Genomic DNA, 27671 nt, shown 5'->3' on the forward strand with positions numbered 1-27671 from the left:
TAACCCTTCTCTGGGACCCCTCTAGTGGTTTTATCTGTCTGGAGTCTATCATTGAAGTAGATGGAGGATGGAGAGTCATGTGTGTCTTGTCACACCCACCAGAAATATTCAGGTCCTGGAAGGATGTGCATGAGGGAATGAGGCTTTCAGGCTGAAAAATGTTTGCTGTAGGTCTTTGATTTTTTTTTTAAAAAAATAGTTGTCCACTGGCAAATTGTCAAAACAGAAATAGTCAATATGAAATTTCTAGAAGTGGCATTAACACCGTTTAAATAAATAAAACATCAACGCACAGCAAGAAGTTGACAAATAAACTAATATTGTCTGACAAGGGTGATTATGGTAAAACAGATGTTTATGTAACATTTAGAGGGGCCAAAATATTTTCAAAAGCTACTAATTAACTGGCACAGAGGAGGGAAGTACATCAGTTATACTTTAATAAGCAATCAGCTTGTAACTTAAAAATGAATCTACACTGAGCATAATTTTCAGGGATTAGGTGACTCACTTGTCACATCTGAGCCCCACAGCCGACAGAGCAGCTCAGGCATCGAAGGGGAAAGAATTGTGCTGGTGGCAGAACCCTGTGCACCACAACACACTTTCTGCAGGGATGTTTTCTTACACTTCTGTTTTTTGGTTTAAAATGTATTTTTAATGCACGCAGCAAGTACATATTACAAATGATAGCAACTCATAGTACACACACTACCGAAGTGAAAAACTCGAGTCAACTTGAGTTCTGGAGTGTATGTTGTTCAATATTGCATCTTTGTACCAAAAACCTGTGCAAGTTAAAAAGAATTAGTATAGCAACATGGAAGAAAATGAGTTGGCAGGAGATTACTTTTCTACGCAGCCTAATTTTTATTTGATAATCGTCTTTGATAATTTTCTGTCAAATTAGTTGCGCTGCCATAGGCTCTGTGCAAAAGTTCCTTAATATAGTCTTACTCAGTGACACTAGACTTTGTTGTATTTGAGTGGAGTCAGGAGTTATCTGTGGCTGTTCTGCTCTTGTTTTGGAGCGGTAATATATTATTGTCTACCTACCTTCCTGAATAGGGACGCGGGTGGCGCTGTGGGTAAAACCTCAGCACCTAGGACTTGCCGATCATATGGTCGGCGGTTCGAATCCCCGCGGCGGGGTGCGCTCCCGTCGTGCGGTCCCAGCGCCTGCCAACCTAGCAGTTCGAAAGCACCCCCAGGTGCAAGTAGATAAATAGGGACCGCTTCCTAGCGGGAAGCTAAACGGCGTTCCGTGTGCTGCTCTGGTGCCTGTTTGCCGGAGCAGCTTCGTCACGCTGGCCACGTGACCTGGAAGTGTCTGCGGACATCGCTGGCTCCCGGCCTATAGAGTGAGATGAGCGCACAACCCTAGAGTCTGGCAAGACTGGCCCGTAGGGGCAGGGGTACCTTTACCTTTACCTTTTTACCTTCCTGAATGGTATGTCATCTGAGCTTTCCATGATCATGACATAGTCGGAAGCAATTTTTCCACGTTCTTCAGTTCTGGCATCTTGCCCATGTGAGAGATTCATCTGCTTTCTTCCTTTTGTGAGCTCTGGTTTTTTAAAAGGAGCACACAAGGCAGAGTTAAGGGCACACTATTTTTACACCTTTCAACATATAGTTATATCACCTGTTGGTTATCATCATACATAGGTATGTGATAATCTTCCAGTTAATTTCAAAGATTACTCCAGGGTAATGGAATTTGAACCAAAACAAAAAACTTATACCTGACAGATTCAAACAGACATTCTGAGAGTACATAGTACATAGTTTCTTAATTTCCCTATCAGATCTTGGGGGGGGGGCATCTTTACTAGCGTCATAGAATTATTTGTTACTTATGAGCAAATAAATACAAAGAAGAAGAGGAGATGTGGCAGATCTGCTTATTCAATTTGGGAAAACTGTTCTACTTGGACCCATTTCAGGTCTGTAGTTAAATGGTTCTGAAAAGACCTACCAATATCAGCTTGTTGTTGATGATGATGCTGATAAAAGAGGCAGATGCACCTCCCCAGGAAGGGCATTCCACAAACTGGGAACCACCACTGAGAAGACCATGTTATGCCCCAACTGGACAACAGCAGGCGGTGGCACCAGTTTGAAAAATCCTGAAATAAAGTGTTAGAATTAATGAAATAATTGCAGGGTGGGTCATGCAGCATGTCACTCACGTCAAGCAGGAAAGATGAAGAAGTCCCACTGAAAAACAAAGAACCATTACTTTCGATTGTAACCAGGATTTCTCTCTACAAAGATAAGGTTTCTGACTTGCTAAAGTCCCCTCACATGGAGATAGTGGGACATGCAAGGTAGAATTATGAATTAACAATATGCAGAACCACTGTTTCGTGCTGTGAATGAAATTGTACCTAAGTAGACCATCAACAAAGTCTTGCACCAGAGAGACCCATATTCAAACTTCTTCTCAGCCTTAAAACTCAGCTTGGTCAGGATAAAATGGGAGGGGGATAACCATATGTGCCACCTCGTGCTTCTTGAATGTAATAAAATGTAGTCCAGTAAGCACACAAGTTATGTGGGGGCTACATTCCATGGATCGCACCTAAAACAAAAAACATGTATAGTCAAAACACTTTGGGTGCAATGGCAGGTGGGATTGCCAAAGTCTTTTTTCCCCTGGATGCCCACCCCCTTGCCATTCTTCCCACCCATAAATAAAAAACTAAATTGCCAAGCATGTAAAACTGAATGCACACAAGCTTACTGTACATAAATATAGCAAGGGGCTACTCTATTTATAAAGATGTTACACAACTTTGGGTGTAAAGTAATAACCATTGATTTAATGGTACAGTTGTTTGTACGAACTCTTTATTCCAAAGAGTGTTGGCAGAAATCCAGAATGTATGAGATTAAAGCCAAGGCCAAGATTGTAGCCAAGACGATCGTAATATTAGGTATATTCAGTTGGTCACTGAAAACGAAGCCATCCATGTCAGTACTTTCCATGGGACTCATGTCAGCAAATGGACAATAACGGAATTGGAAGTTAGTTTGCTGATAAAAATGGGGCGTCCTGTTAAATTCGTAAGGCTATGATTTTTTCCCCTCCACAATTTAACGTACTAGCAAGATCTGGATTTCCCCACCACCACCTTCAGCAGGCAATGACTGAGAGGTAAAGCATCAATGGAACATTCATCTGCTTTTGCAGCACAGTCAGAACTTGCCAACAGTGTATCACAACGATGTCTTAGAAAGCCTGCAGCAGTTCTTGCATAGTTTGCTAAACGTACAATTCTGTAACTAACAACAGATGATTCCAGAGACCCAAATATGTGCTGTCTGTTTTGCAGAAGAATGGAAGGGGACTAATGGTAAATGAGATGGTGGGAAGGAAGGGAATTATTTCCTGCAAGGTTTTTGGTTTTTTTAAAGTCATTTGAATAGAATCGTATGGATGGAAAGATCTGTGCTTTAACCGTTTTGGGGGCTTTATAGCATACTTAACAAAGTGTGTATTACATCTTGTAGATCAGAAATATCCATATTACTGCTACTTGTTAATACTTTAAAATTTGGACATGTGATAGGAATGTGTGTGACATGTGCTTTTTTTTTAAGTGTTGATTGAGCTCCTGTTTTAAAAGTCAGAGTATAAAATAAACATCTCTGCCCTTCCTTCCAGCAGGCAGCACAGAGATCTGCTCTCCGGGTTCTATCCGACAGGTACATTTTGTCATTTTTATGAACTATAAATTGCTTTATGAAACGCTGAGCCCTATTTATTGTGGCATATAACTCATAATCGGATTTTGTCCCCAAAGTATCTCTGAACTGGGATGCTAAACATTTTTGCGTGCTTGGATTTGTCATGCATGCGTGGAGTTTATTGCTGCTGGGGAAAAAATCATAGTCTTACTGTATTTCATATGGAGTATGCAGAATCCCTTGTTGTGGCATGAAATGAGAGATATGAAACTGCATGAATGATGCAGTAAATTCTGAGCTTTAACATTTTTTAAGACGTATCTAGGCTCATTTCTCAGCGATAAGTACACCATTTATTTCAAGATGTTCTCCTTTTCCGTTTTCCTTTTTTCCCCCATTCCCTTTTGCTGGGGAATTTTTTCTAGATTTGATGCCCTTATAAAACAATGTCTATTATTCACATTGGTCTGAGGTTTTTCTTCTCTCTCTCTCTTTAATTTATTGGCAGTTCACACTTGCATAGACAATAATACTTACGTTAACTAATTACTCACACTTTACTTGTGCAAAACATCTACTGAAATATATGAAATGTTCTGTCATTTTCCTGAGCAGGGAGGGTATACAGGAATGAGGTTATAAGCCACGCAGTGTAGCTTTACCTTAAAGAACTTTTAATGAAAGTAGATTGCTTGGAAGTGCAAAGGCTGCCTTGATTTTATGTAAGTTTTAGGGAAAAAGGAATGTTGTTTTTGGAAGGTACATTTTACAGCACCTCTTTTTAAAAACAAAACAAAAACAGCCTACTAGATTTATATTTACCCACAAATGAGATACTGTGTCATGCAGGCTGACACAAAGCAAATTCTTCCATGCCTTCTTGGCAGGCATCTCAGCCCTTCTGGCCCAGACTCCCCCGCCTCCCTGAGAATAAGCAGTAATTGACTTTGTAAGGCAGCTCAGTCAACTGCTTCTCCAGAGCAGAACCTGCCACTTAGGATGAATTATACGTTGTGCATGGGTGAATAACATTTCTTTATGGTCTGAGGCTGAGACCATCAAAACTATCCCACCTCCACTGACAAGCCCTGTTCTGTTTAAAGTGTGTGTGTGTATGTGTGTGAGAGTGTGTATGTGTGTGTGTTGAAACAGCAGGAAAAATAACTTGTCTTTGCAAACTTATCAAAAGATTGAATGCTTCAAGCTGTGTTAGCCAATCTTGCAAAGGGAAAAGGGTGCTGGGAGACAAAGGAACACAAACATTTGTGATAAATATATGTGATGTAGAACAGGAAGAAAAGACGCAATTATACCTGAATGTATGGAAGGCAAGTTCCATTTGCTCCCCGGTTTTGTATATTCTCCAATAGAATCAGAAGCACAGAATTATCAAAAAGTCCTTCATTCACCACCATCTAGAAAAACCAAACATCTGCTGCTGGGTGGTGACACCAAAAGGATCTGTAGTATGGTGTCACCAATAAACACAATCCAGATAAGAGGTTTTTCATTGGAGTGGCCCAATTGATCTAGGAGGAAATGGGCTTCCTGTTCTTAACACGCTCTAAAGCAGAGTTGAGGGACCTCAGATCTGGAGGCTAAAGGCAGCCCTCTTGGTATCTCTGCCTGAGCCTTGAGCCTTTCTCCAGGCCATGCCCTGTCCTTAGCCACATCCTCTCTTCCCAAGCCACACCCCTCAATCACCCTTATTTTGCATCTCTTTGAGTAGTTCCTCCTGGAATGCATCCTTAGATTCAGATAATGCTGCTTGCTTGTCTGGATGGATGGTTGTGTGAACATAGAAACCAGGAAACATTTACATTGGTTCCACCACCCATGTTTGCCACTGGTCACACCCAACAGTGGGTCAGTGCCCAGAAGGAAAAGAGGCCCCTGGGTTGAAAATTTTTCCCACTACTGCTCCATGAAATCGGTTGCCAAGACTAAAGCTCTCTGCCTCTCCACAGCTGTCTATGCCTCCTCCTCTCCAGGGCTTTCCCCCAAGCAATTGGAGACTACGCCTGCATGCAGCCAATCTTTCTTCTGCCCTTTTCATGCCTTTCCTGGTTCTGGGAGACAAGGGGGAGGGGATCTTGCAGCAACAGGGGAGGAGACACCTGTGATTCTTCACCAGCCTCTTGCCCTCCCTCCTCCCACTCAGCAGCTTCAGCTTCTCGTTTTTTCTCTGCCACAGACTGTCTCAGCTCACTAAGCCCTTTTGCCCCTTCAGCTTCTGGCACCTCCTCATCCACACATTAGGCATAGCATGCATGTCTGCAAGTGGAAAGCCTGCATATCTAGATCCCCAGGGCCTGGAACCCTGTACAATCTGCATGTGTTGGCTTTCTCCCTAAATAGTTCCTTGTGTGGATGGTGGGGCTGGGGGAAGCTGTGTTTTGTCAGTGGTGGGGCTAGCAGCACAGCCCTGCTGCCCCTTTAATTGTGTGGACCTCTTTTCATGTGTCATGTATGAAGAAGGCTTGCATTTCTAAAGATTCAACAGGAGCTCAGACCACCAGTACTTTGAATTGTTTACTACTGTGGGCTCTTACAAGTTTGCTGTCATATGAAGATTTAATTATTATGCACTCTCATCTTCTGCCTGTTTATTTCCCTTGGATCAGGGAAACCCATGTAGGCAGTCCAGAACTCATATATGTGAACCAGAGGAGGCTTTTGGCACCCAGGAATGACCTCTCAGTATTTTAGTGAGACGACAGACATAGCATCTCCTGGTGTGTAAAATATGCAAAGTACCATGGGGAGGAAGAGGATAGATGTGTGTGGAATATGAATTGCCTCAGCATATGATTAACCTCACTGGCTATGTAGTAAATAGAAGATAACTGTGATCAAAAATGAATTTGTGCAATTTATCAAGCTGAGCAACTGTGCATTTTGCAGTGAGGCAGGAAGTCAATTCCAAAATCTAGGGCAAATAGAGCAATAGGAAATTGCAGGGACTAAGAAGTTAATCATACCTTTTGACTGCTTTCATCATTTTTGAAAGACAGAGTCAGTAGAGTCTTCACAGGAATGCTTTGCAGCAACTGATCAGAAAATAATTCTTTCAGCGAGTCCTTAAATACCATTTGTGATCACTCAGAACTCAATAGACTTTCTCACTTAATGCCCTTTGATAAGTATGATTTTTTAAAAAAATGTGTCTGAATTATAAATGAGTAGACCTCAAAAATATTTACAAGAAAAACAAACATTCGGTGAGTAGAATCTAGAAGCCCTAAATTATTATTTGATGAAATAAATTGTATATAGAACAATATTAGAAAGATCATCTGAGAAACCACTGTATGCCCTTGACCCTTTGAAATTTGAAGTTCCTCATACTCTGTAAATAACAAAAGGATATAAAAATTCATACCCTGATACTATAGTAAAGGTAAAGGGACCCCTGACCATTAGGTCCAGTCGTGACCAACTGTGGGGTTGTGGCGCTCATCTTGCTTTATTGGCCAAGGGAGCCGGTGTACAGCTTCCGAGTCATGTGGCCAGCATGACTAAGCTGCTACTAGCAAACCAGAGCAGCGCACGGAAATGCCGTTTACCTTACCGCCGGAGTGGTACCTATTTATCTACTTGCACTTTGAGGTGCTTTTGAACTGCTGGGTTTGCAGGAGCAGTGATCGAGCAACAGGAGCTCACTCCATTGCAGGGATTCAAACTGTCGACCTTCTGATTGGCAAGTCCTAGGCTCTGTGGTTTAACCCATAGCGCCACCCACGTCCCTCCCTGATACTATACATTTAAGCTAATGTGCATTCATGTTACATCAGAGCAGTAACTTGTTCTGTAGTGTGCTGTGGTGGTTGTTGTTGGTACCTTAAGTGTAAGGCTTTAACCTAGCGCAGCAAGTATTGGAGACAAGCTGTAAACGCATTGTCAAACAGTTGCTGTGAGTGCCTGACTCATGTGCAGGGGAAACCATCTGGTTTGTTAATGAAGAAAAATATTTCTGTTTTATTGTTTGTTTTTGACACTTGAATATTGCATTGCCTTTGGGCGGTGAGAAAGCAATAAGACACAAATTATTTTCAACTTTTGTAATGGCTCCAAGTAGCTGTAACTCCATCTGTTGATGAGGGCAGCTCTTCCATTAGACTGGAGAAACTATCACCACAAGGAACAAAGAACAAAGATGGAAGAGGAGGGATGTATTACAAATTGTGCATCGCATGCTGTTGCCGTTCAGATCTGAACCAGCTTGTGTCCTGCAGAAAGTGGCGTCATATGCTGACTCCGATGTCGCCAATGTTATGTGAATTCTGACAGCGTTTGATAGAGTTCTTCATCAAGTGATTGCATTAGCTCCTCACACATTCATGTCTCCAGCATCATGTCAGCTAGATCTGAATCCCTGGATAAGCTCCATTTCACTTCAGAACTGAGAAAATTTGGAACTATTCCAGTGTTAAAATTAACATGTGGAAAGTGGGTCCTACAGATTTGTAGCCCTGCATCTTTTTGGAATGGCACCACTAAAATTAGAACTTTGTGAATGAGGCATACAAATAATCTCTTGTGATGGGGTAACTAATATGATTTTTAAAATAAAATAAAATAAGGAAGTGCCTTTAAGGCTGCAAGGAGCAGATTCCTTTCAGTATAAAGGAACCAGGGCTTTTTTAAAGCCAGAACTCTTCAGAACTCAGGTAGGCGCCATTACCATTCTAAGAGAACGAGGGAGGTGTTCATGGTGAATTCCAGCACCTCTTTTTCTAGAAAAATAGCACTGAGAGGGGCTGTACTTTGAGATGGATGTTTAACTATATTTTCAGTTGCTATCTTTTTTCTGTATAATCATTTGAAAGTCTGTCCCATCTTTTTTGACATTAATCTGCATATTTTAAAAAAAACAAACACATTATTTTTAAAACTTGCATTTTACCCAAAAATACAAATGTCATACACATTTTGCTACTTCTTTTGAGCCAACAACTGTATTACAAAATCGTGTACATTTTGTCCCAAAATACACAGGTTACATGAATTTTAATATTTGCACATTGTTTTTGAGCCAAGAAATTGTGAAGCCTGGGGGATAACAATTCCCGTCTGTCTGGGAAGTGTGAATGAGGCTGGTTTGCTTCAAAATGTGGACTGACTGAATCCTTTAACATCCCTAACTACAATCAGATATTAAACTAGGTTTCAGTTGGGGACAGAGCTAGTCCTGCCATTGCAGCAAGTCATCATTTATTTACTGCTCTTAGACCCCACCCTTCCTCCAACGGAATCCCAGAGCTGATAGCAACGGTCTTAAAACACAATACAGATACCATAAAACAGTAATTATCATCAAAACAGGAACAGCTTTTAAAACGCCAGTGCAGTGAACAAAAGCCTGGCAAAATAAGTTCATTTTAAGTTTATGCCTGAGCATCAGCAGTGTGTGAAACAACCAGATTCAGAAAGGAGTTCCGTGGCTGGAGAGCCACCACCATAAAGTCTCTGCCTTATGCTGCCACTCTATGGGTTCACCCACTGATGGCACCACAAGCAGGGCACCTCCTTGCAAATCTTAAATCAAGGGCCAGGTGATATCACGGGAGGTGTTCCTTCAAGTGCTCATGTCCCAGGCCATATAGGACCTTGTACATCAGTTCCAACAACTTTGAATTAGGCAGTACTATACAATCCCAACTTGCTGCCCCGTGTAACCAGTCAGCAGTGCTCTGCACTAGGGCTGTTCCATGTAGAGAGGCAATCCATCTTAATGGGACTACACCCTTTCAGGGGAAGTTAGATGCAGCACATCCAAACTTCACAGGGAGTGATCCATCCATGTTAATGGGGTAATAATATCCACCACCACCAGTTCACAACCCATCCACTTTGTTCAGAAGAAAGCATTTGCTCACGTTTGTGTCGGTAGACATTTTTAAAGTATTGTTTTGAAATATCCTGCAGCAACATGCAATAAATGTTTATCTTATTCAATTGTGCCCAGAAAACAATAGGAAGTCAAGTGCTGGAGCATTGTTGCAATGTGCCCCCCCCCCCAAATAACTTATTCAGCCTCTTCAACTCAGCTATACCAATTTCTATATTATTTTATATGAAGGAAAAATCTCTATAGGCTCTAGGGCCTTCAGATATTGGGATTTTTCTTGTTGAGAAGCATTTCCCCTGTTCCATTGGGAAGTCCTTTTAGGGACATCTATATATGTTGGATTAAGTATGGGTCTGTCAATAGTCTTTACTAGATCACAATTGTTTCCCTGAAAGTTACAGCTAACCCATTTGTTTTAAATGTGTCAATGCAAAATTACTCAAATCAGATAGGATGTTTTGTAGTTGTATTTCTGGTGTTATTTAAACATTACCCATGCATTATTCAGCATGGTTTTCATTTTTCATGCTTTTGTGGAAAGAAACAATTGAACTTTGAAGAGGTTGGGTTTTACTGCGCAAATTACTTTGTTTCCTACACCAGAATGCTTTTCATCTCTGTGGAAGTATTTAATTTTCCTATTCATGCAAACATATGTGCACCAACATGGGATTCACAAATTATACTTCCTCCTCGTTGACTGGTACAATAAGCCTTAATTTTTTAAAATAAATGACCAGATAGTCTGTCAAAATATTTATTGTAAACAATCCTGGAAGATTGTTATCAGGAACGTCATCAAGAGATGCAAATTGAATCAGACACTTCCTGGTTGTCATTAACAAGTATTTCCTTTTGCCAGGACAGGGGGTGATATGCAGTTGGGGGAGGAAGAATTAGTTCCCCCTCAAGAAGTGGGGTGGCTCTTCTGTATAGCTGCATAAAGGGTTATTTCTTGAATTGCCATGTAATCCTGCCCTTTATTTATTCTGCTTCCAACTCGTTTAAACGCACAATAGGGGGAGTAGGAGGAACTGTGATGTTTATTACAGCTGCCTTAATGGTGCTGCCTTTTACAATCCCCATGGTGAATCTTATTTCCAAGGCTTCCTTTTCCACTTTCCTTCATTTCCAAATGTTTTGCTCCTTTGGCTGTTTTTCAGATTTTCTTAAGGTAAGTGCTTTCCTCTTCTTCTTCCACCACCTCCTCCACTCCTACCCTGATTCTCTCTCCAACATAATGCACTCGTAATCTGTTCCGCAGAATGCTTCTCATGCAACCTTGAAACCCTACGAACTCTTAGGTCTTACAGACACACACAAAAAGTCCAGCTTTAAACAAATAAACTAGCCTATTTCATGGTGTTTAGCTCTCTGGAACAAGTCAGCCTTCTATTGAAAGGTTAATGTGCCCTGCATGGCTAGCACACTCTGACCTATTCTTCCCCACACATATCTTTATAAGTGGCTCTGTGAATACGGAGCACAATGTAGCCAAAGTTGAGCACTATTTATTTTCATTTATTTCATTAAGCACATCAAGGGCAGACTTTGATCATTCAAATTGCATTGATACCCTGTGGGAAGCCAAAATTTGGCACCCCACCTCTCACCTTCTGTTCTGCTCAATTCACTATGTCATAGTTGCAATGCCCTATTGCACCCCCTCGGCTCAGCGCCCAGTGTCGCAAAACCAGCCACGCTGCCCTAAATCTGCCTCTGAGAACAGGTTTAATGGTGCAATCCTATGCATGTATAAAGTAAGTCTCATTAGCACTGCAGACTAAATCAATGGAACTTAATACAGTCATACCTTGGTTTTCGAACAGCTTAGTTCCCAAACGTTTTGGCTCCCAAACGTCGCAAACCCGGAAGTGACTGTTCAGGTTTGTGAACTATTTTTGGAAGCCGGACATCTGACGGGGCTTCCGCGGCTTCTGATTGGCTGCAGGAGCTTCCTGCAGCCAATCAGAAGCCACAGTTTGGTTTTCAAATGTTTTGGAAGTCGAATGGACTTCTGGAATGGATTATTTTCGACTTCCAAGGTACGACTGTAGTGCTCAGTTTTCCTTGAATCATGCCTTGGTATATATCTTACTACTTGCTTGAGCCAGCCATAGCATTATCTGGTTTTCCTCTACAGAGCTGAAAATTTATTCTGTTTCTTGATCTGCAAAATATCCTCCACCGGGTGGTTAGTGTATGTCCAGATTCTAAAATAGCTATACTGCTCAGTTTGCAGTGCAGTGTCTGTGTAGTCTAGATAAGAGTAGGCAATTAGCCTTGCGAATCATTTCAGATTACGGTATTATTACAGATTTTCAGAGGCAGCTTCATATTCAAAGTAAAAATGCGCCACCATCACCTATAGATTGAAGAGACCTTTACTTGTAATGAGGAATAGGCAGATCAGTCTATTTCTGGTCAGTATCAGTTTTGTATGTGTTCACTTCTATCTTGTGTCCACATTAATCTGTTTAAAAAACAAACAAACAAAAACTCCCTACAAAAAATTGTATTTAGGCGCATTTTAATTTATATTTATATGGACATTTTAGCTCAATATGCATATGTCTAAATGTATTTTGTCCTAAAATACGTATTTTGTCATGGATTCTGGTATGTTTTTTGAGCCAATAACTATACCACAAATCCGAGGGATAATTACATTCTAATCCGTACTTTAGTTTGGAAGGCTTGGATCAAGTCAGTTCACATTGGAATTCACAGGAGCCAAATTTCTCAAGCATCCCTACTTGTAAAAAGCCATCATGCATATACAGTGGGACCTCGGGTTAAGTACTTAATTTGTTCCGGAGGTCCTATCTTAACTTGAAACTGTTCTTAACCTGAAGCACCACTTTAGCTAATGGGGCCTCCAGCTGCCGCCGCACCACCAGAGCACGATTTCTGTTCTCATCCTGAAGCAAAGTTCTTAACTCGAGGTACTACTTCTGGGTTAGCTGAGTCTGTAAACTGAAGTGTCTGTAACCTGAAGTGTATGTAACCCGAGGTACCACTGTAATTCATACAGCTAATCAGAAAGACATCTAAGCCATAAAATTTAATGCACGTTGAAAGCCATAGTATCCAGCCATACTATCAACCCCAATTCCTAACTTCTACTTCATTAAATAAGGGGTGGAAGTGTCTGTGAATTTCAATGCCCCCTGTTTCTCAATTTTCCAATCTTAGTTCCCCACGTTTGGCAGCAATTTGTGATTAAAAAAAATAAAATAAAAACCCTCCCTCATGAAAATTTATTGGCTTTTTAGAGTGAATTTCTCCTAATAAGCACTTTTTTTATATGCAGTGTTTACTAATGCACTCAAATAAAGTTTGCTCTGTTTAGATAAATTGGGCTGCTGGTCTGTTGAATTTGGCTTTCTGACTCACCTGCTTCAACATCCAAGCAGCCCAACTGATTTGTGGGCCATCCAGGCCTGCTCTCGCCTATTTCTATTTCTGACACCACCCCAATGGTTCCCAAACAGCTGTCAGACACCACTGTGGCAGGCCCCATTTCCTCCTGGCTCATCTACATGACAAAGATAATAAGTTGCAGCATATCCATAGCTGTCAAGCATCCCTTATTTGGCGGGACAGTCCCTTATCCCAGCACCATGTCCCGCTGCTGTCCCTTATTGATGATGTCCCTTAAATAAGCTACTGAAGGTAATGGGAGCCTTTCTATGTCCAGCTGTGCTTTGTCAACAGCAAATTGTTGCTGTTTTTTGAGTTGAATATGCTACATGGTAATTTATGGACCTAATAGGTATCTAAAACCATTTGCACGCAACAAAATACGAATTTATCAAAGTAATTGCTGATCCCTTATTTTGGCTGCTGATCCCTTATTTTCGAGGCTAGTCCCTTATTTTCAAATCTGTAAGTTGACAGCTATGAGCATATCATTCCTGAACATGGGAATGTGCAGGCCTTGCCCAAATACCAGATTCTCTCTCTCTCTCTTTCTTTCTTTCTAGAATTGGCAAGCCTAGCAACAAAATGCTATGACTCTTAGGAGGAAAAAGAAGTAAATCTCCTTAGGAAAACGTAGCAGTCCTATCCAGAACTTTCTGTGTTGTGAACTGACACCTTGTGATTTATGCCCTTGGAGGTTTCATGCTAAGGAAACGATATATTTCAATAATGTGAAACCTTCTCTTACCTGCTAGTGATGAGAATTCCTGCTCTGCTTCCTGTGCCTCATTTGACAAGGCCAAAGAGAGCTTTAAAAGGGGGGGGGGGGCTTTTATAGCTGCCAGTGATCAATGGCATGGCAACATCCAGCATTAACAAATGCCAGTTGAAATTCTGCTCATCTCTAAATCATGGATTTACCGGTTCAATAAATATGCCATTTAAAGTCCCCCTTTTATAGTAATGATATTTCATTGTATTAATAATTCACAACAATTAATAGGATGGGTTGTGTAGTGACTTTTATGATGCAATTGCAATTAGAGGAATGCCCACCATAGTTCAGAATTATTTTAATTATTATGGATAATTAGTCAGCTTTAATTTTTGCATTTGTGGGCCTCTTATGGCTTCTCAAATTGCTCCTTTGCCATCACCTCTTGGTAATTGTTCCTAACAGAGGGAGAATTAGACTAAGCAGGAGTAAGTAATGCATGTTCCTGTGTGAGAATGGCTCATCTTTAATTATCTGCAGTTGGAAGGCTTAGGTTCTAATTTATGAGCAGCATCGCTAAGAATGGCTGCATGGGGTCATTAGTTTGTTATGAAATTTCATACCTGATTTCAGGGGGGTAAATTTTTGGTTCAATGTAGAAGTGAAGGTGGCGGATCTTGGCGTCTCAAAATTCAGCTGCACCCTCTGTGACGCCAAAATTTGGCCTCCCCTCCATTCTAAATACAGTGGTACCTTGGTTTTCAAATGTACGGTGGTACCTCAGGTTAAGTACTTAATTCGTTCCGGAGGTCCGTACTTAACCTGAAACTGTTCTTAACCTGAAGCAACACTTTAGCTAATGGGGCCTCCTGCTGCCGCCGCGCCACCAGAGCACAATTTCTGTTCTCATCCTGAAGCAAAGTTCTTAACCTGTGGTAATATTTCTGGGTTAGCGGAGTCTGTAACCTGAAGCGTATGTAACCTGAGGTACCACTGTAATCCGTTCCGGAAGACCGTTCGACTTCCAAAACATTCAAAAACCGAAACTCAATAGCCGACAGCTAGGCTTCAGGGTCTTCCACTCAGCGGAAGCCGTGTTTCCTGTTCAACTTCCAAGACATTCAAAAACTGAGGTGCCACTGTAATAGGTGTGGTTCCCCTGCGGTGCCCCTGAGACTCCATGCCCAGTGCAACCAAATTGGCTGTGTTCCCCTCTGTGGTAGTTGTATAAGTTACCGGTAGCTTACACCTGAAATATAGTTTCAAAAAGTACAGAACAGTCTCAATGGCATGCTGCTAGGAACAAGATGGAAACCAGTGTGTGTGTGTGTGTGTGTGTGTGTGTGTGTGTGTGTGTGTGTTTTCTCCAGGCCAGAGTCGGAGACATGGATTCAAAAGCATTGTTTATTTCAAATTCTCCAGTATTATTTATTTATTTATTTATTTATTTTTTGCTGAAACAGAAATTAAAAAGATGAAAATGACTTCAAAAAATGGTTACGCCACAGTACTAGAACCGTACTAAATATGGTCTAATCCCATTAACTTCATCGGGATTTAAAGGTATCTAGAGCGAAGAACCGAAGGTCGGATGGATACCCAGCCCCAATATCTAACACGGGTCCTGCTTACTAAGTAACAATTATAGTATAATTTAGCTTGTGAAAGGCAAATGCCAAAAGGTCCAAACTACATGTTTCTGTTTTCCTCAGAAATAAAATACCTGGGAAGTTACCCTCCTTCGCAGTGTGTGCCTGATGCACTCTGGTGTTCGGTGAACATTGGGAACATGTGCACTGCCAGGGCAACATATAGCTCTTCTCCAAAATATTCAATCTATGAAGGAACAGAGGAATGCGAATGAAAAACTGGTTTACCAAAGATTACTCTTAGACAGTGTGTTGGCCAAAGGTTTACTTGTAAAAAGCCTGGTAAAGCTATCGGAACCCATAAAAATCTGCTTTCAGTTAGTTAAAAGTGCTTAAGACAGTTGAGCTATATCATTGTTTTATCGTCCTCTGGAAGTTAGCTCAAAAGTAATGAGCATGTTTCATATCTGTGTTTGAAGCCACAGTTCTTTGGTCAGGTTCAGTCTGTGTGGCTTGACAGACACATTCAATGCACAGGCTTAGAGCCAAGCAGTGCAGCTGCATATAACATTAGTCTGACTGCTGTTTCCTTGCTGCAAAGCATCTTCAAGCGGGGTCAAATAATAATTTCCTCACCTGCTCCTTCACCTCTTGAAAGTTCCCCACTAAGGTAAAAGCAGCTTGTGAGATTCAAGGGGAAAGGGAGGTTAAGAATTATGCAGTTCAGTTCCATTTCTCTACAACCTATCACCCACTGCTAAGAAGCAGGGCTCATAAAAAAAAGCAGTTGCCAGGTTAACATGATATACACCGGCACTATGTTTTACAATTTTGCTCTAAATCTGTATTATTATTATTATTAGTAGTAGTAGTAGTAGTAGTAGTAGTTATTGCAGTTTAAATAGAATGATATGCTATGTCGAGATATCTCTACCCTAGCATACTGATAAGCATTCATGTCTCCCTTTGAATAAAATCCTGGTTCTTTGAGTCTAGCACCTTGCAGTTGGGGGCCTCTGCATCTGCCTGTCCTAAGAACAAAACACGACACAAAAGATTGTTACCAGGTCTCTCTACCTTTTTAAAACAGACACACAAATTTTTTATTGGAGCATCAGCACTGGGGAAAGATGTATATAACCTAGTTCTGTGCAAAAGTAGCCTCCCAAAAATTTCATAAGGCAAAATTGGGAAAGGGAAGAATTTTGCTATTGTACTATTTTTAAAAATGTTCCAGGACACTTCTTCATAGCAAGAGAGAATGGATTCCATCTTCTAATGAGAGGGCAGTTGGAGAGAGATTAAATCCAAATACCTTGAGATCACAATCTGGATTAAGAAAACTCTCAAATTACACTAACTACAGTTTATTTCGCAGTCTCTTGTTGCTTTGGTTATGATTATTAAATGATGAACAAATGTGCCATTGTGTCTTTTAAAATGAAATAAGAGATCTATCTTAAAATCTTCAAACTACTGCTTCAGGATGAATCAGGAGATCGTGGATACTTACAGAGAGGTTTCTATTGTGGGATGGTGCTCTTTAAGTGTGCAAAGGTAGTTTTTGTTTGTGTTTTCAGAATCCACACAATGCTGTTGGTATCAAAATGCCAGGTTCTATTTTACCCTCTCTTAAGCTTAAAAAACCAAAACCAACTTTGTGGCCAATAAGCTGTTTGCAATATTGTCAACGACCTATTTGCTAAGGGTTGGCCCTGCTGTTAGGCAGAGCGAGGCAACTGCCTCAGGCTGCAGATGCTGAGGGACAACAATGGTAGCTCGCTGACTGTTTCTCTGGAGCCCCCATCCATTCCCTTCTATTGGAGGATAGAGCTTTTTGCGTAACACAGCCTGTTCTGCACCTACCAAAACTAGCTAGCTACCCAACCATGCCCTGGAGGATGCTATGCAAAGTAGGATTCAACTGTCAGTCAGCTTCTGCATGTGGAATGTCCTTCACTTTGGGCAGAAAAATATATTGAGCCACCACTACATTTGCAATTTAAGCTCATGTCTGAAAGCACCCCATGTCACTCAGAGATACAAAACTCAGAGTACAGTGGGACCTCGGGTTAAGTACTTAATTTGTTCCGGAGGTCCTATCTTAACTTGAAACTGTTCTTAACCTGAAGCACCACTTTAGCTAATGGGGCCTCCAGCTGCCGCCGCGCCACCGGAGCACAATTTCTGTTCTCATCCTGAAGCAAAGTTCTTAACCTGAGGTACTATTTCTGGGTTAGTGGAGTCTGTAACCTGAAGTGTCTGTAACCCGAGGTACCACTGTAAATGGTCTCCACTAGGGCCCAAGTAAACATGTCTAACAACTGGCACGTGTGTTCAATAGCATGCAAGTTTCTCCTCTGTCCATGTCCATAGGACCTGAGTTCCTCCTTCTCTTACGCCTTCTGGAGTGCAAAGCATGACGATAAGAAAAGGGGCACTCAGATGTCCATCTCTCCTTCTAGTCTGGCTCCTAGAAAATTTTCATGGCTGCTATGCCTTGCAAACATTTTTGCACCTCTGGTGGCAGTGCTCTGATCATTGTATCTTTTACTTATTTACATTTATCCTGCTCAGTTCAAAGCCCCCCTTTTTTATTCCACCATAATATTCATGGCTACCTTTGAACCATGGCAGATAACATTAGGTTGCATGTTTGCGGTGTTTGTTACCTGTTTATGTACATTACTTGATACAATCTGCTCTAATGATGAGCCACAGTATCCTTCACATTACCTACTTCAATCATCACCTCATTGATTGCTAGTTCTTTAACAAGGTTGTGCAAATCATTTAATGTAACAGAATCAGAATCAAGTTCATACACAAGATCGCCCCTTCCCGTTTTCTCTCAGTTAATCCAGAGTAACTACAAACACCATCAATACACACACACACACACACACACACACACACACACAGTGGGACCTCGGGTTACAGATGCTTCAGGTTACAGACGCTTCAGGTTCAGGTTACAGACTCCGCTAACGCAGAAATAGTACCTCGGGTTAAGAACTTTGCTTCAGGATGAGAACAGAAATCGTGCTCTGGCGGTGCGGTGGCAGCTGGAGGACCCATTAGCTAAAGTGGTACCTCAGGTTAAGAACAGTTTCAGGTTAAGAACGGACCTCCAGAACGAATTAAGTTCTTAACCCGAGGTACCACTGTACACACACACACACACACACACACACACACACACACACACTGCTTTTTTTCTAAAAAGAAATGTTTAGGGGTACTCTCATTTTCCTGCACATATTGAAAGATTTACAAAATGTTTAGGGGTATGCGTCCCCCTGTGCCCCCCCAAAAAAGCACTGTGTGTGTGTGTGTGTTTGTGTGTGTGTGTGTGTGTGTAAGTAAGTGTAAAACCATTCCCACATAAAAATACATTGAAGGATGGGGATAAATTCGCACTTGAGAGTACAGAGGGAAGTTAAAATGTGTTGGTGGTTAGCCTAGCTCCATTAAATTATCCTGAGTGTGTGCCCTGAGTCTTTATGCAGTACGCATATAATGATCTTCCCAAAATAGCAATTGTAGCTCTCACATTACATCTGGAGATGCAGATATAATTTATGGGAATGCACCTGTGTCTTTAAAGCGGAAAGTGAGAAGTAGCCTTAGGCATGCTGTCTTCAGCGGCTTCTGAGTAATTAGAAGATAATTATTGGATATGACATCTTTTACTTTGTTATTTTTGTCCAGGTTTTCTTTTAAAAGAAATTGGCACATTTATATTTTAAGTAGCTTCGAACCAATGCCGTCACAACATCAAACCATATTAGAACATGTGAATTGTCAAAGCAATCTTTTCAGAACTTCATCAGCAAACACCATGGTTTATTAGCATGCTTTCCCTGCAAGTTTCCACCCTCCCCCCCCCCATATTACTAGCTATGCAAGATGCAAATGAAGTATCACACATGGCTTATTCTGAACATCGCACTGTAATTAAGTTTGCAGATGGCCGAAAAATAAACAGTGCTTATTCATATAAGACCAATATTGGAAGAGACTTCAAGAGATTGCAAATAATTTCAAATGGATTGGAAGTTTATCCAGAGTTTCTCTAGTGCTAATATTACTTAACATATGGGCCCTAGATTTCCCTCACAAGGAACCTCCCTAGAGCCCATGTTGCCAGGATTGATACGGGTAGTTATGTCAGGTTCTTACATGTTAATCACCCATACACAGCCCCTACCTAGGGCTTCATTTGTCCCCCATATCAAATGTGTCCTGGTTTTTGTGTGCCAGTTCATTAGTTACAAATGGGAAATGTGATGGATGCAGTGTTTGTTTGTTTGTTTGTTTGTTTGTTTGCTTGCTTGCTTGCTTGCTTGCTTGCTTTTTAAAAGGCGCTGAGTGTCAAGCGTGTCTGAAAATCATATTGCCTGCTTTCAAAGGCTATACTGTAATGACAAGAGGTGTGTGGAGTAATGCAAAACAGGACTAAGAGTTCCTTTATCTTAAACATTTGTGAAGAAGAGAGAACTTCAACAAGTCACATTCCACCACCACCCCCCCTCAGCCCTGGTATGGCAAACTTCACCTGTCAAAATTCTCTTTTCTACACAACTCCTAAAGGTGCATGAGCTATATTCTCATTTGCATCTGGCTAGGTTAGTGAGGAAGGGGCAGGTAGTGGCTGGTAGTGACTGGAGAGCAGAGTGGTGCTGCTTTACCTGCCTTTCCAATGCTAACATCACTGCCGATAACCCAAGACGGCGAGGAGCAAGGCAGCAGGAAGGTCAGTGCGGTGTGGCTGCAGTGGCAGGAGTGTCAGATTAACTCTACTGCTGCACATGCACCATAGCTACGTCCCCACTACCTTGCTCTTTCCCCCTTTCAGTTACCAACAGCAAGCTCCACATTGGTAAGCCAAATAATAATAATAATAATAATAATAATAATAATAATAATAATATTTTTTTATTTATACCCCACCCTCCCCAGCCAAGACCGGGCTCAGGGTGGCTAGCAACCAATAATAAAAACAAGTTGATTAAAATACAATTTAAAAGATTAAGATACAACATTAAAACATTAGGATGCAGCCTCTTCACAGAAGGAGAAAGGAAAAAGAAAGGGGGGGAGGGAATCAAACTGTTTCTGAGCCAAAGGCCAGGTGGAACAACTCTTACATGCCTTGCAGAAAGAAATCAGATCCCGCAAGGCCCTGGTCTCATGAGACAGAGCATTCCACCAGGTCAGAGCCAGTGTTGAGAAGGCCCTGGCTCTGGTTGAGGCTAATCTAACTTCCTTAGGGTCCGGGACCTCTAGGGTGTTGCTATATATGGACCTTAAGGTCCTCTGTGGGGCATACAGGGAGAGGCGGTCCCGTAGGTATGGGGGTCCTAGACTATGAAGAGTTGTAAGTAAGTAATACCACCCCAGCCCATTCTGCCCTGCTGACCACTACTGGCTAGGAATCTATGATTATTTCAAATCTTCCTGAGGTGAGCATGATGCAGTTTTTGCCCCAAGAAACTACTGATTGCTTCTTCTTCTTTTTAAAAAAGCACTATTATATTGCTGTTTACAGACCAGTTGTCATACTGATCCTAGGATGAGAACAACAAATGTGTCAACATAATGTGTCAGCATAAGTGCATTTAAAGCATGCTTTCCCCCCAAAAATCCTGAGAACTGTAGTTGACTCCCCACAGAGCTACAGTTGCTAGCATGCTCAGCAAACTACAGTTCCCAGGATTCATTGGGAGGGGAGTCATGTGCTTCTAATGTGCTTTATATGCATAATGCATAACCTTACAACCCTGAACACAGTTTGACTTACTTGAGGAATATGCTGTGGGCTGGGCTGTTAAATTTGCAATGCCTTCAATCTTACACACACACACACACACACCCCTTGGAAGAAATGTCCAGTTCACCACTGTCTAGCTGTTTCTTTTCCTATTTAAATATCCACTTCCTGTGGAGGCTGGGAAAGAAATTTACTTTTCCAGGCCAATCCTATAAAGAGTTAACTTGCACAGAGCGGGCAGTCTAGCTGCTCAAACTCAGCTGATGCAAGGTCAACGGCAAACACAACCAAGAAAGTCAGAGTTGCTTTATTTTTCTTGTGAGCAGGTCAAATAAAACACTGCTGATGTTCCATTTATCTGGTGTGACAAGCAAACACTTGGCAGCCATTGCAAGCGCACACTGGAATCTGGCACCAGTCTCCTGGCCCAGCTGTCAGCCTGCTGACTAATCACTTCATCCTGAAGTTAATGCAGCTCTAGGTTTTTAACACTCTTTCATCTCACATACCCAGGCGCTCAGTCCTTGGAGAGAGCTATTTACTCTGGTAATGCAGTTATTAATTATAATTTTCCCCCCTCCGTGTTTGGCAGTAGGCTACTTGCATTAATTCTTTTCTTCAGCGTTTCTCTAATGTTTACAATCGTCATTGCAGGTGGGGAGTTATTTTGACACTGCTTCTTCAACTTATCATCAAGCTGTAATGGAAAGCTCCCAAAAAATATTAGATTGGATTTCCTTGGCTTTGTGTGTGTGTGTGTGTGTGTGTGAGAGAGAGAGAGAGAGAGAGAGAGCGTGCGAGAGAGAGAGAGAAAGAGAGAGAGAGAGAGAGAGAGAGAGAGAGAGAGAGAGAGAGCTTGTTAAGGTTTTATTTTTAGCATTGTGCTCAGGGATTTAATTATTTAATTATTTATTTATTTTAGCTAGCATAATATTGTAGCAATTAGACTCTTAAGCACCATGCAGCATGCACCTGGTTTTTGTTTGGAAGGCTAATTTGCCTTAGGTTTGCATTATCGGATGGTACTTGCAGTTCTGTCAGCATAAATAGCATCTCTCTCCCAAGGACAGAGTTTAAGATGTAGGTGTAGCCTGCAAACTCTCTTTTTTTGGCAGCGGTCGCTTCAATTGTTGTGCTCGTAAAGGTGGCACTGTAAATATACAGTGGTACCTCGGGTTAAGTATTTAATTCATTCCGGAGGTCCGTACTTAACCTGAAACTGTTCTTAACCTGAAGCACCACTTTAGCTAATGGGGGCCTCCTGCTGCTTCCGCGCTGCCAGAGCACAATTTCTGTTCTCTTCCTGAAGCAAAGTTCTTAACCTGAAGCACTATTTCTGGGTTAGCGGAGTCTGTAACCTGAAGCATATGTAACCTGAAGCGTATATAACCCGAGGTACCACTGTACTATTATTGGGGGAAATGTTATTGCAGAAGGATGGGATGTAGTCCAGTCTTAAATATTTTCTGGTCTAAGACCCTTTTCCCACCCACCACCCACTTCTACTGAGATCGACCGAGTAGGAAGAGGAGAATAAACCTTTTCTGTAGGGACATCCCAGTTGTGAAATGCCCACTCTCTGCCTCTGTATACCCAGTGCCTGCAATTCTTGTTTTTATTATTAATTCGATTTTTACCCTGCCCTTCCTCCCAAAGGAGCCCAGGGTGGTCATACTACCTACAGAAGTAACACAGCATAATTTAAACATTTACAAAAAATTAAAGCAACTAAAAGTACATCGTTGATTTATATACAGCAGTTTCCAAGCTCATGCCTTTCTGGTGCCAAGCATTCCAGTTTCTTGTATTTTTATCCACACCATGCTTTTGGCGATGTATGGCTGCTGTTTATGGACACTTCTGTTAGTATTTTATCCAGATTCTTTGCTTTCCATGGCTCTGGTTTGAAATGTGGTTTATTTGATTATGTATTTTACATTTTTATTTAAAAAGATTGCAAGGCACAATGGACATTTTATGGAGAGGCAGGGTATAAATTAAATTTCCAGAGCTCTCACTCATCAGGGCTCCCATTTTTAGTATAATTTCCAATTCCAGTAAGGTTGAAAAAATATTCTTGTTTCCTCAAGACTTCAGAAGATGCCCAAGAAAATTGGCAGGAAACAAAAGTAATATTTAATTACCTGGTTCACTCAAGGACATTCGTTTTCGGGATAGTACCTCTAAATTCCACAAGAACCAGGGCTCTTTCACCCCTTTAATAGGAATTTTGACACATGGTGCTTCTCACAGTGCTATGTGAGGGGAAAGTTTGTATGCTGAAATCCTGTTTTCTTCTTTTGCTCACCCTTGACTATTAAAGTTCAAGTGCATTAGTTCAAAGGGAGCCTGGCAGGCCATAGAATCTAAATGACACTTTTAGTCATCTGACTTGGGAAGTAAAGTAAGAGTTTTAAAATTTGATCATCACCACCACCATAAGATTCAGGTTTATCTGCCACGCGGGCACAATCCTTTCTTGTCTTGGCACTAGGGATGGAGGAGAAATTTTTATTTTGTTCATGTTTTAATGAAAAAACTCCCTAATTCACGCAGTCCAGTCCAATGTGCAAAATGAAACATGATCACCTTTCAAATTTTGCACTCGTCCAACTTTTGTGAAGCAGTTCTCAGACTGAACATTGTGAACCACACCTGTATTATGTTAGGAGAAATTCCATGGAAAAATATTTATATTAGTCAAAACTGCATACAAACATGTGCATAGTAGGGAGAAATCCACACTAAAGATGCTGGTGTATTTTTGTTAAGGATTTATTTATTTATTTAAAACTCCCAAAATTGCTGCATAAATGTGGAGTGCTGGATTTAGGACTGGAACAATGAGAAACTGAGGGAAACCAAAATCATCCCTCCTTTGAACTTATGATCAAACGGGGGCCAGAAAATGGAACTGCAAAGAATTGTGAGGATGCATGAAGAGAAATTAAAACCATGCTGTTGGGTCCTTTGGGACAGTTATTCTTCCCATCGGATATATTATGCCATAAGTAAACTATAAGGTCAGTGAAGCACTCCTTTCTGATTTGGGTAATGACTTTTTGTTTGTCCAATCTGCAGAGGAATGTCATTTAAGTTCTTAGTTCTGAGTGGGGTGAAAGGGGCTTGTCACCTTCTGAGACAGGTATGGGAGATAATGTGGGAGTTATGGTTTGGTGAGCACCCTGAGGCCCCCTTGAAGGGGGAGGATGTAGTATCTAGAACAGGGGTCAGCAAACTTTTTCAGCAGGACCACTGTCCCTCAGACCTTGTGGGGGGCTGGACTATATTTTGAAAAAGAAGTATGAATTCCTGTGCCCCACAAATAACCCAGAGATGCATTTTATATAAAAGCATACATTCTACTCATGTAAAAACACCAGGCAGGCCCCACAAATAACCCAGAGATGCATTTTAAATAAAAGGACACATTCTACTCATGTAAAAACATGCTGATTCCCGGACCATCCGTGGGCCGGATTTAGAAGGCGATCCGGCCCCTGGGCCTTAGTTTGCCTACCCATGATCTAGAACATGCATGCCTTCAGGGCTGTAGGACTCAGTGGCACAATTAAGGAACACCTTTGGGGCCTACCTGTAACATCTGACTGGAGTTGTTGAGCTCCAGAAAGGGATGGAGCATGAATGCCTCCCCAGTCACCTGAAAGTGTGGGGCATCATCATCATCATTTATTATTTATACCCCGCCATCTGGCTGGGTTTCCCTGGCCACTCTGGGAAGCTCCTAACAGAATATTAATAAAAATAATAAAGCGATAAAACATCAAACATTAAAAGCTTCCCTAAACAGGGCTGCCTTCAGGTGTCTTCTAAAAGTCAGATAGTTGTTTATTTCCTTGACATCTGATGGGAGGGCATTCCACAGGGCGGGTTCCACAACTGAGAAGGCCCTCTGCCTGGTTGCCTGTAACCTCACTTCTTGCAGTGAGGGAACCAGCAGAAGACCCTCGGGCAGAACAGTAGAGGGTAGAGGATGGGCTAACTTCTGGTCACTGGCAGCGTTGGCTCACCCACAGTTTTTGTTATTCATTAGATCTCACACCTTGTTCCCCTATACAGATTGAAATGTTTAAATAAATGTGGCCCAGTTCACCCAACCTTCTGCATCTTGCCTTATTTCCCTGTGTGGCAAGGGCACTGGTTTCTGGGGCCTAGGGCACTATGCCCCCCCTGTCTTTTTATTTTTATTTTTATTTTGGAAGGGGCCAGTCCCCCTCAATGTTCAGAGCCCCCCTCCCCAGCAACATCAGGACATCATGCAGCTATGCGCCGGGCCCCTCAATGCTCTGGAGAAACTGGTGCCTCCGCTGTGTGGTCACAAGGTGCAAATGAACTAGGAAAAAAGAAAAAAGTGTAACACTGTGAGGGAAAATAAAGCTCCTATATCCACTGGGAAATTAGATGAAATGCATGAATAGTCTGTGTTAGTTTTCTTAAATTGGATGTAGGGATGCTAAAAGATGGATGTTATTGGGCAAGAGGAATTTGGCTGTCCAAATGTCAGTGCCATTTTGTGTAACTTACACTGAGGCAGAATATGACAGCATCGCTTAATAAGCCCTCTGTATCTGATTCCAGTGAGAACTTGGCTGCATTCAGTTTTGAGGGGTCCTCCTATCAGAAACATATAAGCCAATTGTATGTTTAGAAAAGAGCAATAAATATTAACCACAGCCAAAAGATATTGACTTTGGAGAAAAGACATGAAGATCTGGACATGTATAGTTAGGCTTGAGCGATAACAAGAAAGGCAGCGATCGAAAGTACATTTTCTCCCAAGCTCTTTGAAATAAATGAGACAGGTAAATGTGTTTAGGATTGGTGTGTTAAGAGTCATAGCACTTTTCAGATTTGAAAGGTTTCAGTGCTAGCCAGGCAAAGATTTAGGATTGTGGGATAACTGTGTATGGAAATAGACTAAAGATAATAAATTATATGAAGGCACTGGTCCTAAGCATGAGGGGCACCTCCTGCCAATGATATGTTTTAAACTATTGAGCATTTCCCCCTGGATAAGGTAGGGAGAATGTATTTTTGTCTGAGTAATTCGAAAGCAGTACAGATTATGTGCTAGACTGTGTAAAAGACTCTTCAACTGCACAGGAAATCAATTGAAAAACTTAAGTGGTCACTTCCTTTCAGACACTCAGGACGATAGCAGTGCATTGAAATATTAAGTCATTGATCATATACACTTTCAAAACAGTAATTTGACTGAGGAAGAATTAATCATGAACTGTAATTAAACGTACAGTATATCCAAGCACTTACAGAGCTCTAATGTTGTCATTGGCGGATTATAACTAAATACTTGTGACTAATGAAATCACATTGATTTAATGGATTTGAAAGGGAGGGAATCTAAATTCGCAATCCTAGATGCTTGGAAGGCGAGCGACTTTTTGTGTTTGTGAAAGAACTCAGCTGTGCAGCTTGGGGCAATACCCTCAATGCCACCCCCACTGTGCCCTGCCCCCACCCGCTTCTCCTTGCTACCACCAGATGCTTGCTGCCTCCTCCTGCTTCCCCACCACTGCGACCTTGCATCCCTCCACGGCCATGCTTCCTTGCTGCTGCGGCCCACCCACAGCCTCATTGCCATGCCAGTACCACAGCCGACCTGCTGTTGCTCCGCGTCTGAATCCTGAGAAGTTGGAGTTGCTTTGGGTTGGTGGTTCCTTGGTCCTGGAATTAGCTGAGTGACCTGTTCTGGAGGGGGTTGCACTTCCTTGAAGGAGCATAGCCTGGGTTTTCTCATTGATTCCATCTTATTGGAGGCATGAGTGGCTACAGTGTGGCAGAATGCTGCAGTTGGCAAGCAAAGCCCAGGCAAATAAGACTTGTAATAGGGCTTTGATGGTCGTGGGACCTCAATTGTGGGATAGTTTTCCTCTTAAAGTTAGCTGGATGCTGGCAATGGCAAGTTTGTACTGAGATATGGAAACATTCCTCTTCTGCCAGGCGTTCTGAATCTTTAGTACAGTGGTACCTCAGGTTACAGACGCTTCAGGTTACAGACGCTTCAGGTTACAGACTCCGCTAACCCAGAAATAGTACCTAAGGTTAAGAACTTTGCTTCAGAATGAGAACAGAAATAGCACCGCCGTGGCACAGCGGAAGTGGGAGGCCCCATTAGCTAAAGTGGTACCTCAGGTTAAGAACAGTTTCAGGTTAAGAACAGACCTCCAAAACGAATTAAGTTCATAACCCGGGGTACCACTGTACTGGCTTATTTATTGAGAGGGACCAAAGGAGGGACGTTGTACAGAGAATTGAACCATGAATTTCAGGTGCCTTGTTTTTGTGTCATTTTGTATGTTGCAACCTGCCCTGTGATCATTTTGTGATGAAGTTCAGAAACCTTAGCTGGTGCAGTATTCAACAGCCAGATAGCTTTGGGCATCTAACACCAATCTTGATCCAACTGCCTTAGCTGCCAGTTAGTTCCTGGGCCCAATTCAAAGTGCTGGTTTTGACCTATAAAGCCTTAAATGGCTCAGGACTGCAATTCCTCAGAGACCACCTATCTTCATATGAACCAGCCCGGACCTGGTGATCTTCATCTGAGGCCCTTATTCATGTGCAACCTCCAGAGGGTGGCACCAT

General features: G+C 41.8%; 2 protein-coding genes across 3 annotated transcripts in view; one reads left to right on the forward strand and one right to left on the reverse strand.

The window, feature by feature from the left end:
- AFF3 (ALF transcription elongation factor 3) overlaps window positions 1-27671 on the forward strand; it is a 223992-nt gene that overhangs the window by 161215 nt on the left and 35106 nt on the right. Inside the window, exon 9 of the mRNA XM_083735433.1 lies at window positions 3671-3711. Within this exon, the coding sequence (XP_083591559.1) occupies window positions 3671-3711 (41 nt within the window). The remainder of the gene's footprint in view (window positions 1-3670; window positions 3712-27671) is intronic.
- LOC310843122 (uncharacterized protein) lies at window positions 615-6730 on the reverse strand. 2 transcript variants are annotated; one of them, XM_083735700.1, is made up of 4 exons: window positions 6675-6730; window positions 1979-2220; window positions 1440-1567; window positions 615-788 (listed from the first exon to the last, which is right to left on the reverse strand). In XM_083735700.1, exons 1-4 carry the CDS (start codon window positions 6692-6694, stop codon window positions 762-764), a joined length of 417 nt encoding a protein of 138 aa, XP_083591826.1. In that variant the 5' UTR covers window positions 6695-6730; the 3' UTR covers window positions 615-761. The 2 variants fall into 2 exon arrangements, 1 of the variants encoding a protein (XP_083591826.1); XR_014563500.1 differs by lacking the exons at window positions 615-788; window positions 6675-6730 and adding an exon at window positions 985-1056 and having other exon boundaries at window positions 1979-2171.

The sequence above is a fragment of the Podarcis gaigeae genome, assembly GCF_964106915.1.
Source record: "Podarcis gaigeae genome assembly, chromosome: 4".
Lineage (NCBI taxonomy): Eukaryota > Metazoa > Chordata > Lepidosauria > Squamata > Lacertidae > Podarcis > Podarcis gaigeae.

Coding starts and splice junctions, on each gene's coding strand:
- LOC310843122 (XM_083735700.1), bottom strand. CDS start 6,694: ATGATGAAAGCAGTCAAAAG. Junction 1,568..1,978: donor TCAACAACAAGCTGATATTG/GTAGGTCTTTTC, acceptor TTAAAAAACCAG/AGCTCACAAAAGGAAGAAAG. Junction 789..1,439: donor ATGACATACCATTCAGGAAG/GTAAAAAGGTAA, acceptor TAACTTGCACAG/GTTTTTGGTACAAAGATGCA.